At 28.3% G+C, this 13,138-nt stretch overlaps 1 protein-coding gene across 1 annotated transcript; it reads left to right on the top strand.

Moving 5' to 3' along the window:
* Positions 1-9,174: 9,174 nt before the first annotated feature.
* On the top strand, positions 9,175-12,082 carry LOC120078292 (heavy metal-associated isoprenylated plant protein 31). Its single transcript, XM_039032525.1, has 3 exons — positions 9,175-9,292; positions 9,399-9,477; positions 11,455-12,082. The coding sequence occupies exons 1-3, from the start codon at positions 9,287-9,289 to the stop codon at positions 11,862-11,864; spliced, it is 495 nt and encodes a 164-aa protein (XP_038888453.1). The 5' UTR covers positions 9,175-9,286; the 3' UTR covers positions 11,865-12,082.
* Positions 12,083-13,138: the final 1,056 nt, after the last annotated feature.

A 13,138-nucleotide genomic window follows, 5' to 3' on the forward strand; every position in this document is an offset into this window, starting at 1 on the left:
TTAAATTTGATCTAAGCTCAATTGATTTTGTTTGGCTTATTTTGTATTAGCACAAAACCTATTGCCTCTTGGTTGATGCTATATTCGCAAGGTCGTGTAGAATAAATAAGATTAATATATGTCATTGTTAACAAAAGGAATTAATAATCACATAAAACGTCATTGACTCTCAAAACCATCTAAAATGTACCTAAGAAGTAATTGTGTCATTTCAATAATGAAAACCATGTAAAAATATCCTCAAAGTGACACCTTGATTCTCAAAACGACTTAAAAAGTATCTTTGTGTAACTTTGATTCTAAAAAACATTTAAAAAAATCGTATAGATACGCAAGACATGCAACCCACTCCTGAAACTATGAACATAAACTAAAGATGCTTTATGTGTCATTCAAGACTGAAAAGGAGCTTAAAAAAAAACCTAGAAGTGGCTATAGTAAGGATAGCCACAAAACAATGTATGTAATACAACCTTCATGTTTAGTAATTATGTATATTCATAATCATATCCATCAACAAGGCAAAAGCATATAATTACATTTCAAAAAAAAAAATATATTTAAGTATTTTAAAAGTTAATTCGAACATACCCGAAAATGTAAGGAATCCTATAATATAGGAACCAAAACTATAATAAAAAAAGTATGTAACTTATTAGAATCCTTCGAAAGGATCTTTTAGATTTGAGTACATTTATTTAGAAATATCAATCTGTGCTACAATTAGATGACAGGGAAGGAGGATTGGAGACTTCTCTGGACATTAAACATCATTTCAATTCTAAGATTTTAACTTTTGTAGCTGTTATAGGGATTACTAAAATTCTGACTCTAAATGCCCTTCAAGATGCAACAAATGAAATAGCTGGAAAGATGAAATTTTTGGCTTTGAACTTTATTAGATCCCCCAAAGTCACTTTACAATTCTGTCAAAATAAACAAACAAATATATCAATGAAGCCATACATAACACTACATAAACTATACAACCAAACATTTTGAAGTGCAGGCATCTAGTTTTACAAATTTTATTAATTTGATTCGCGACACAGAAGAAATTAACCTGAAAATAAACTACAGGGCAGAAAAAAAAGATGAAGCTTAAATCAAGAATAATTTAACATAATTAAATTCATAATCAAGGATAATTTTCAATCAGAACAAAGATATATAACATGTTCAATCAGAACAACCTTCTACATAAAGAAGAACAAAGATACATAGTTAAATTCATATTTAAGGATAATTTTTTAGTTTAAACTAAAATTTTAGTATTTTAATCTTGCTAAAAATCACCTTCCTCTCATGATCTCTTCACAATCTATAGACCAAAATGTAGAACAAACATGAAGATGCAATATGAAGATAAATAGTATCATCTTTTAGTTCCTCCAATTGCAGTCCAAGGGTAACCAAAGGGGGATTTTGAAATTGTTTGTTACAAGAGAATCTAAATTGCATAAAGCAAACTAAATTGAGATTAAATTCGAATAATTAAAATATCTAACCTAAGTCCTTGAGTTGATTCCCCGAATTACAGCTTGCACGGATTCATCAAATTATTCTTATATTGTCTACCCTAGCTACCTCAGGTAGAGAAACTAAGCAAGGGTCCAAATGATCAAATTAACCAAATCAATAGATGCAACACACCCTACTAAGTCATCTAACCACATTAAGATCGAGGAAATGTCTAAGTTGAACATTCAATTAGAAAAGCCAATTCAATTGACTTTTTAGGTTAATTAGGCAATGTTCGTTGAGATAGATTTATAACTTACAAGCTAATTTAACATATTGCTAAGTTGGATTAATATGCAATTTAACGTCACACCTTGTAAATTAAACTATAGCTATTGATTACACAATATAAGCATAAATATAATCATTGATCATTCATAAACTGAGAAGAAATTATCAACAATGTAGGAATTCACAGGAAACTATATCAAAATCTCACAAGTGTGCAATTACAGAGATATCAACTCAATGCCTAAGCTAGAAAATGTTACCTTTAGCCCATAATCGACATGATGGACATCAAGATAATGTTTAGATACATGAACAAACCCAAAAGATGAAGAAAATAGAGAGAAATCATCACTGGTTCAGTTGGAATTGGAGATCCTTGACCTAGGCCACAAAATTTCTTTTTATAGAAGTTGTGATAGCACTATGACACTAACAGATAGATGCACGCGATGAGGTTTGGAGTGCTGCGATGCTCTAAAACAGTACCAGTGTTGTGTGTTTTTCTCGAATAAAAGGCATTTTGCATTTACGACACCAAACGGTGCCATAGAGCGTCGCGGCACCATAAAAGTAGGGGTAAAATTGTAATTCTTCATTCTTTCTTCCCAATTGATACAATTTAACTCCATTTTAACCCGTTTATAGCTACTTTCTGTCATTAATGTCCAATTCTACAGTTATGCGCTGGAAACCTACAAAACAATTAAATAAATACATAAAATCCAATAATAATCTCGAGTTAAGCGAAGCTAGATAACATATTTTCGGTGTTATCAACCCCCAACACTTAGACAATTTCATATTCTGATATGTAATGAATGATACTCCATATTATATATATATATGTTTTTTGGAAATGTACATATAAATTCATATTAATTTGTGCATTATAGTATATTTGTTAAGGTGGTAGTATATCTGTAAAGATCTCATGGAAAGAGATCACCAAGTTAGAAAGTATATACAAGTTAACATAAAATCTGGGGCCCATCTCTGGCAAGTTCACCCCCCAGATAGAAAACATAACGTATATATACAAGAAACTAAAGGAAATTGCGAAATACCTCTGCTTGTGCGAGTTGAAATGAAGTGAACCGATGCAAAATGTGCTTGGAGATTGAGAGAATGTTAAAGAATAAGGATGAAGAGAACATAAAGAAAAAATGATAGTTCGCTTAAGAAAAAGAAATGTTTCGGTTTTGCATTAGGGTTATTTTCGTCATTTCCTATGGATTGAAAAAGATAAATGGTAAGATTTTGTTAAAATCTTGGTACTCGATCTCGTCCGAAATGGCTCGAGAAAACCTATTTAAACGAGTTTATAAAAAAGTGTATGAGTTATGAAAGAGGAGAAACTTAAGAAAAGAAATGACACCAGAAACTTTATAATGGTTCAAAAATTCATATTCCACTCTGCAAGACTCCTTTAATACCTTCCTACAAAGATTCTCTTACGAGTGAAAACAAAACCAATTGACCAACCTCCAAATGCTCGTACAAATTCTAAATTCCAAGGTGCACCCTCACCTTATTCAAATTCCAAATTGATATTTCTTTTTGTAAAGGTATTGTAATTAAAGTGTAGGGTCGAGAAATCGAACTTTTAACCTCGAGTTGATAGTATGAGCACTATGTCAGTTGAGTTATGCTCATGTCGACTTTTTAATGAAAATTTTCCTAGAAAGAAACCCTCCCTACAGTTGATACAGAAATTTGGAGTTCTGAAAAAACTATACATCTCTCACAAAAATATTATAAAGGAATTAAGTTTTGAAGAATGGCCAATAATGGAGTATTATTGAAAAGGAGATATGGTAGTGGAGAAGATGACAAAAGGGTTTAAATTTAAAATAGAAATATGAAAATCAATCATTGGATTAGAGAAAAAGAAATGGAGGTGGAGACTGATTGGAAGGGATTTTGAATTAAAAAGTAAGATTAAGAACTAACATTAGATTAAGGTTGCAAGAATGAATGTATGAGATTAAAATGTGGAAAGAAAGAAGTATGGCTATACGATATGGATACGATCGGATACGGCGATTCGTCAATTTTTAAAAAACTAAGATATTAATACATTTAAGGATGTGCCATTTTTTTAATATTTTTTTATATATATTTCTAAAAAATGAGGATACTGACTGATACGTTGAAGATACATTTTCTTTTTCTTTAAAAAAATCTAAGGTATAGATAAATTTAGCATACAAATTAATAAAAATAACACAAAATAGAATACAAACACTGAAATACAATACAAAAAAAAAAGCAACATATAAGATGATGAAGTATAATAGCTAATAAAATGCAATAAAAAAGTGACTCATATTGCAAAAAATAATAAGAAGAAGAAGATTAGAGGGAGAAGTATGAAGATAAACGAAGAACTTCTTCATTGAATTGTTGAAGATATTCAAATGATTTATATTTTGGTGGACTTTGTAGGGACTCAAATGTGAAGATGAAGATTAGATGTATCTAGCCTAGGGTTTGGTCCGTTATTTTTTTTTCCTTTTAATTTTGGACTCGAGTAGTGAACTTTTTAAATAGGTTGCTTAGTTTTAGATTGGGAAAGATTAGATAAGTTGCTTGTCTTTTTTCTTTAAAAAAAGTACGCATAGAAATAGATACGTCAAATTGCGTGTCAGCTACGTATCTGGGAAGTATTTGGAAATATTAGTATCCGATACGTGTCTGATACTGATTTTTTGCCTCACATGAAGTATTTGTACTTCATAGTCCGTGTGTAACTTTTTTTTAGCCACATCTGATTCGCTTAACATTCAATTCAAGTGGTTTAAAATAAAATAAATTAGAATCAACCACTTTAAAATACTAAAATTATCAATAAATAAATATTTTTTTCTGATAAAAGATACCTGAAGTGTGATTCAAACTCATAAAGCTGACATATTTTAGGTTCTAAATAATGGAGTTAAATTAAAATTTTATTATTTAGGTTTGGATCAAGACATCTATAAGGTAAAAAAAAAAATTTATTTGGATAACAGTTGAGTATGTTGGGAACAATTTTAGTAATGATATTATTTTCTTTGACCTTTCTAAATGGTATGTGTTGATTGATGAGATTTTATGACCATGCTATGAGATTTTCATGTATTTAATCATGATCAATATATTTTTGTGGTTGGACCTATTATTGCATGTTGGATGTCAACCAATTTAGTTTATTGCCAATTATTCTCTTACTAGCTAGTTAGTAATTGTATACAACTCATTTCATTTTGTAACCCTCATCTATATCTTAGACAATGTGTTTTTAGGGATCTCGAACCAAAATTTATTTCGATGATGAATAAATTATTATATGATGTTTTAATCATTTTCTCTTAATTTCTTTTATTAAAAGTAAAGTGTCAATTGATTTTTTTTAATAATTACCTCACTTAGAGGACTTAAAAACACAAGTCGTTACATGTTATATAGAAAACTAGCTAGGATCAATTTGATTTGAATATTTTTTTTTTCCTAAACCTAAAAGTCGAACAAAGTCGGTCAGTTTCTGAAAAACATAACATAACCCGAAACAAGAACTAGTCTAAATCTTGAGTTGTATTAGTCGAGTTATTTGAGTTGTCGATTTGATTTAATACCATCGTCAAACTTGTGAGTAAACATAGTGGAAGAGTTGTTAGTTAGATTATAATAATTACGGAGTTTAAGAGCTTTTGTGCAATTCACTTTTTTAAATAATAATAATAATAATAATAATAATAATAAATACAAGATATGGTCTCTCCTGAATCAAAGTCCACTCCTCCAAATCGTAAAGCAATAAAAGTGAGATTAAAAATAATGTATGGGATTAGGTTTTTATGATTAGAGGATGAGGATGAGGACGAAGGATTTGAAAAAGGCCCCATTGTGTAGCTTAAAACTCGGAGGCTAATGGGCAGCATCATGATGTCTCAATTATACATTTTTTTTTTTTTAAATTCTTTCTTTTAAAAATATTATTTTACTTTTGTAGGTTTTTTAAATTATTACAATATTAAAAATAGATAATTCCAACTACATATCTCTAAATTGCTAATATATATTGTATATAGTTGAGTCAGTTTAATTTTCACATTTTAGTTTGGTAAGTTCAAACTTATTTCTTATTGGTTTTCATAGTTTTAGATGTCTAATTTTTCTACTTTCAATAAACCCTTAAAAATAATATCTTCCATTATTATCATTTTCTTTTTCTAAACATAAATCTCTTTGTTTTTTTTTTTTCAAGTAAAAAACAATCTGTATTATTTTTTTTCCCTAAAACAACATGTATATATATACATAGTGTATATCTTAAAGGTTGATTATTATTATTATTTTAAAATTTAAAATTTAACGAAAGTACAATAAAAAAAAGGTTAAAATACAAAATTTTGTTAATGTAATTTGGAAAATAGTTAGTATTTATTTAGTCCCTAATTAAAATTTAGTCTATTTTGATAAAATCTTCATGAATAATGCTTTTGGTAGGAAATATTTATAAAGATTTTATTAAACCATAGACCCTAAATTTTATTTAGAATTTATAGGAACTAAATTTCAAAATTTTGTAAATCATCAACAAAATTATAATTTAAAGGTTATCTAATACAGAAAAGTAATTTTACACACGATGTTACAGCATTTTCAGGAACATAAAAGATAAACACATAACACTAAAGGCAAAATAGAACATAGAGTTTGGTCACCAAATTTGGTGAAATATCACCTATGTCAAGGGAGCAGTGTGCCCGTGAAAAGATATATTCAATAATATAAAGTCAAACAGTTACAACGATGGTTATTCATCTATAAATAAACGACAATTTATAGTGACATTCGACTAACCCAACTTAGAGAAAAATCACTTAGGTTCCCTTTAAGTGTGAGACTCACTCTTGATGAAATTTACGCTCCCCCTAAGTGTGAGATCTCCTCTCAACCTTTAATGTACTTAGGCTCTCCCTAAGTATAAGATTGTATCATCATTTAGGCTCTCTCTAATGTGAGACTCCTCTCTCAACTCGAACTTCTATCTTTCTCACTTCAAATGAAGATCGCTTCACTTGAAAAAAACTTAGGCTCCGTCAAAGTATGAGAATCCCTTCTCAAAAATATAGTAGAACGAATCAATAAGATCTAGAGCAACACGTAAGATCGACAATAAAAAAGCTTCACAACCCCATAGATTCACACACTTGGTTTTTTTTTTTTTTTTTGGCACTCACGCAAGACAATGGCTTCAATATTCTTCAAATTGGCTAATGATAAAATTGATCAAAACCACAATATATGGATAGCTTTGAGAAGATATTTAAGGAAAAATAAATCAACTCCACAAAGAAAAAATACAAAGGCCACGAAATCTAGAACAATCCATCTAAAGATAAGGAACAAAATCTTCGACAAAATCAATTTGCTTTCAGTTTACAGATATCAAGAGAAACATCCAGCTACCTTAAGACATCTTGTAAGACAACATATGACATACAGTATAAGAATCAATCTCAATGCGAAACAACAACTACGAAATATATTATAAAATAGATTTGAAATTACAAACCTGTGATGAGTTATTTGAAACAAAATGATATATTGTTATATGCACATATTTTTTTCATTTGAGTTGATTTATGATTAGTGTCTTTAACGTTGTTTGGGGTTTTGTGTGTTGAAATGATTCCTAAATTTCCATGAAAGCGTGGGTATGTTTCCACCACACTGCCGTGCGATGAGACAGCCGCCTATCCCAGCGTGCTTTCCATTCCTTTTCAAAAATCCAACGCTCCTGTCTTTCTCATTTTCCCCCTTTTTTTATTTTTTTTTTATTTCTTTAGCCTATTATGCCTTTTTATATTTTCAATTTATTTTACCTTTACAATTCCTTAAATGTGATAATCTATCTCCTAAAACTTAGTTTAAACGTTAATTAACATGTTCGGTTAAATTTAAAAATCATTGTGCTTTATAGTAATGAGAAAACTTAGCCATTTTTGACTTAATTTTGATTAAGTTCATATTTTGATAATTATTTTAATTTTTAACAACTAAACCCATGTTTATTCCATTAAAACGTAACAGATCAAATGAGAATAAAAAAAAGTGGACACCATTTGATTACTTTTGGTGCTGTTTACTTGTTTTTTACATTTGTAGTGACACTGCCATTCCACATCCAATCTATACATAAAATAATGCAATATGATTGATGAATAAAGAATACTCGATGAATAAAGAACTGATCTGATCACTACACCTGAGAATTAACGTTATATCCATATTACCGTTAACGTTATAGCTACCATTATTGGTACTGTTACAGTTGAAAAAAAATTCATCATTTTGACATATTTACTGTATCGTTTACTGTTTACCCATTATATACTTGACCTTAATAAGAAGTGTCCGAGATAAATATAAACATTAAAATGACAAAATTTAAATAATTTTAAGTAAATGCGATCAAAATCAATATAATTACGTTTGCGATTTAAGATCATTATAATTGATCCATCTATGAAATTTCATTATGATTATACCTATTTTCATTACCATTTGGTAAAAATGACCTAACATAATTTTTAAAAACTTATTTTTATTTTTGAAATTTGATTAAAAATTCAAATACCTACATAAAAGATATGAAGACTATCGTAAAAAAAAAAATATTATCAGAAAACAATCACTATTGAAAAAAAAAAATACTAGGCTATAAAAGGGGTCTAATATTTTTTTTTCCAAAAACTAATTAATTAAGAATTCTGTTGAGTATTCAAGAAATGAAAAACATATACTAAGAAACAGTGAAAAGGTGGTCATAATTTAAAAAGAAAAAACAGAAAAATCTATATGTCAAATATATTAAATTTTTAAAACAAAAAAATTATTTTAAATGATAAAATCGTTGGAAACATTTTTAAATATAGCAAGAAAAAAAACATAAACTTTTTCCAATGGGTTGATGAAACTTTTTGCTATTTTACTATTCTTATAAATAAGTTGATCTTTTTGCTATATATAAAAACGACCCTTAATTTTATTATTGGATTTTCAAATATTTGATTTTAACTTTTATTTTGACTACATATCTTCGACTAAATGGTAAAAAATTTTGGATCTCCCACTTTCCACATATTGTGAAAGTGAAGTGAAATTTTAAATTTAATTTTGATAATGATAAAAACGAAAAATGATTTCAAATTTTAATTTTAATAATGATAAAAAAGAAAAACGATTTCAAATGACAAAATTATTGAAAATATTTATAAAATATAATAAAATGTCAGAATTTATCAATGATAGATATTAATAGATTTTCATTCGTGTCTATTAAAAAAAAAAAAGAAAAAAAAAAGAAAAAAGAAAAAACATGTTTGATCATGATGGGAGCCTAAGGCACACTAGCTATAAACTCTAGAGTTGCCTCCCACTTTCTCCCACACTCCCTTTCTCTCCCATAGCTTTATGCATGCAACAAAGTAAGGCTTAATTAACAACTCTTTCACTCTCTCTATTTTGTTCATACAAGCCATCTACAATGTCTGTAAGTCTCTCTATCTTCTCTAAAACAACATGTGACCATATAACTCTATTACCTTTCTTTTCTCTGTTTCTCATTGTATTCTTGGTGCCTTTACGGTTTCATGTAGATGGTCGAGGTTAGAGTTCCGAATCTCGATTGCGAGGGATGTGCTTCTAAGCTGAGGAGAGCTCTTTTCAAGCTCAAAGGTACGATATTATACAAAATTTTCCTTAGTTCAGTAGGTAAAATATTTTCATTTCTTGTTTTCTATTCGTGTTTGTTAAGAATCGTGTCTAACCAAATTTATAAACTTTTTATTCTAAAAAAATCAAGCTTCTTGTTTTCATGTTTTCCTTTATCTAATCTAAATTTTGTGTTTGACTTGTAAGGTCACATTTGAAAATCGTTTTTAGTTTTTAACTTTTAATAGTTATGCTTGCTTTTTATTATTTTTATTATTTTAAAATGGTTAGTCCAATTTCACAAACAAAAACGAGTTTCAAAGACTATGTTTTTAGCTTTTAAAAAGTAAAGTACAAAAAATAAAGAAATTCATGAGTGAAGTAGTGTTTGCAGATTATAAAACTAAATGCATTTTTTTAGAGTGGTTTTGAAATTATTAAAATCATTTTTTTCATATTCAGAACTACTCCAAAACGCAACTTTAATCTCTCAAATTTAGTTGGGTAAGTATTTTAAATGACAAAATTGCTAGAAATATTTTAACATATAGCAAAATATCACTAGTGATAGATATTGAAAGATAACTGATAGACATCTACCAGTGTCAATGATAAACACTGATTAACATAAATACTGATAAATGTTTATTAGTATCTATAGTGACATTTTGCTATATTTTAAATAAATTGGTTCATTTTTCTATGTTTGAAAACAATCTAATTTAATTCAATATTTAATCTCACTTTTAAATCCAAATTTTCATATAATTAAAATATGTTTAGAGTGATTTTAATTATTTGATAATCACTCTCGGACTTATTCTATATAATTACCGAATGAGATTAATTAAACTTTAAATTCTTTTATCAAAGCTATCAAATTGTTTTAATCTTAAAAAGAAAATATTGATTAGTTTGGCATGAAAATGGAATAAAAAGAGTGTTCAGGCCTGTGCTCCCCTGTCTTGGTTGGGCACAGCAGTGTCCAGACAATGGTCCTTTTATTCTGTATTTAAAAAGTGATGCTTCATTGTCCCCTTAAAGTGATAACCATTTTAATATAACTCATACACTATGATTTAAAGTTGACAAAAAGAAAATGATTTTGACTCTTAAACTTGTGAAGTTATAATTAAATTTAGACCATAAATTTAATAAAAATTATTTTAAATGATAAAATTGTTGAAAATATTTACAAATAATAGTAAATTATAGTAATATATCTGAGATAGATTGTGATAGACTACTATCTATATCTATCACAATACAGGTAGACACAGATTGTAGTCTATCACGATCTATCGCAGTCTGTCGCACATATATATTAAAATTTAACTATATTTATAAATATATTTTGTTAATTTTTCCTAATATTTGAAAATAATCTAAAATTTAACCAAATTACTTTTTTTTTTCTTATTCCACAAAATTAATAATCTTCATAAACTTTCAATAAAATAAAGCTTTTCTAATATAAGAATCGACCATTTTATTCATTTTACAAAAATTCATGATTTTTTTAAAAGAAAATTATTTAGCATCTCTGATAGTTTTCTCTCTCATCTTTTTTTTCACATTTAATTGTTAATATGTTTTGTCAAAATTTTGTAAGAGAAATCTATTAATTAATTACAAAATAGAAAGAATTAAGTTTCACAACAACTTTCAGCATTAAAATTAAGTTTAAATTTCACTTTATAACTTATTTAAAGTTAATTAATAGACATTAATCGTGAAAGACTTGAAAGTGGTTATCTAGTTAAACAAAAATGGCAATTGATGTTAGATATCGAAGTGTAACATTTCGAAACCTAGAAACTAAATCGAAACCGAATTCAAAATTTAAAAGACTAAAAGTAAAACATTTTGAAACCTAACCACCAAATAGAAACAAAACCGAAAACCGAAAACCTGGGGACTAGAAAATATGTTTCCCCCCTTGAAGTTGTTTATTGATGAAACTAATTAATGTTTAATTAAAGATGGAATTTGGATTTGTAGGAGTGGAAGAAGTGGAAGTGGAAATAGAGATGCAGAAAATAACAGTAAGAGGGTATGGATTGGAAGAAAGAAAAGTGGTGAAGGCAATAAAGAGAGCTGGAAAAGCAGCAGAAGCATGGCCATTTCCAGGATACTCTTCTCATTACACTTCCTTTTACAAATACCCTTCATATATAGTCAACCATTATTATGACACTTACAGTTCCACTAATTATAACAACCGTCATCATAATAACAATAAACAGCATCATCTCATTAGTAGTACTAATACTACTGCTGGAGGATCTCCCACTAATTCCCTTCACACTTTCTTTCAAACTCCTTCCCTTTACTCTCTTGCTGTCTCCTCTGACCATACCATTGCCTCCCTTTTCAGTGACGACAATCCCCATGCTTGTTCTATCATGTGATATGTGATATCTAATGTCTGTCATCTTTTTCTTTTCTTCTTTTCATTTTTTTATACCATCATGAATGAGCTAGGATGCCTTATCCTTCTTTTGTTTCTGTTTCTAGAGGTTTATTATTCTATTTGAAAGGTTTTAATTACGGATTTAGTCTATTTGTTTCCTTCAATTGTGTACTTCAACTTTAATCAATGTCCAAAAATAGCATTTTAAGCTTTCAATTGTGTGTGTGTTTGATAGATTATTCCTAGATTGTTATTTTGTTTAATAGGTTTCAACCCGTTTGATGTTTTTTTTATAAACTATTTCTTGAATCTATTAGATTAAAAATGGAAAGTTGTTAATGTTTCATTAGACATAAAATTCAAATTTATATTTGATATATCGATTAATTTTTAAAAATTACATCCTATGGCATGTTAGTGTTTAAATATTAATAGTGGGTCTTAGGCTACATCATCTTTGTACATCTCACTTAATTATTTCATCATAGTGTATCACATGAAAATCTATTATTATTATTTTTGTATATTTGAGATGCACAAAGTATTGTTCTTTCTAAAAGTGTAAGCATTTATTTGACATTTTTAAAGTTAAATAATCTATTAAACATAAAATTCTAGAGATGATCAAACAGACACAACTTCAAAATTTAAAGACTTAATGAACATAGTTTGTCTGTAATTTAACCAGTAGAATATGTCTATTTTAGCATTTAGACTTAAAAAGGAAAAAAATAAATAGTCATCCATTGATATTGTTTTATTTGTTTTCCAAACATATGGAATAATGTGACTTCCACACATATGTGTAGGACATAAGCATGTATTGCAACAAAAATATAGGTTAGTTATGCTAGCATTGGGTGTAGGGTGAATGTTTGATGAAAATATGGAGAAAAATGATATTTTCTTGAAGTTCAATGAATTAGACTGTTGGAGGGTTCAAAGGTCAAAAGAAAAAAAATTGAAAATTTAGAGATCATTAAAGGTTAATGTCTATTATTTTCTAAGAATGAACAATAAAAATGAATTGACAATTGAGTTTCACAAAAAAGAGAAAAATATAAATAAATGGGTGCAGTATAAGAAAACACTCCTTTCCTGATGCTTCAAATCATCGAGAAATGGTAAAAAATGCATTGGAGATCTACTCCTGACGACAAACATGTTGTCGGGAGTTTGATCAGGATATGGAGTATAACTCCCGACGCGAAAACACAGACCATCAGGAGCTTGAACATATTGGATTGTATGTCCTAAAACTCGCAGTTTGTA

The sequence above is a fragment of the Benincasa hispida genome, chromosome 5 (assembly GCF_009727055.1).
Source record: "Benincasa hispida cultivar B227 chromosome 5, ASM972705v1, whole genome shotgun sequence".
NCBI lineage: Eukaryota > Viridiplantae > Streptophyta > Magnoliopsida > Cucurbitales > Cucurbitaceae > Benincasa > Benincasa hispida.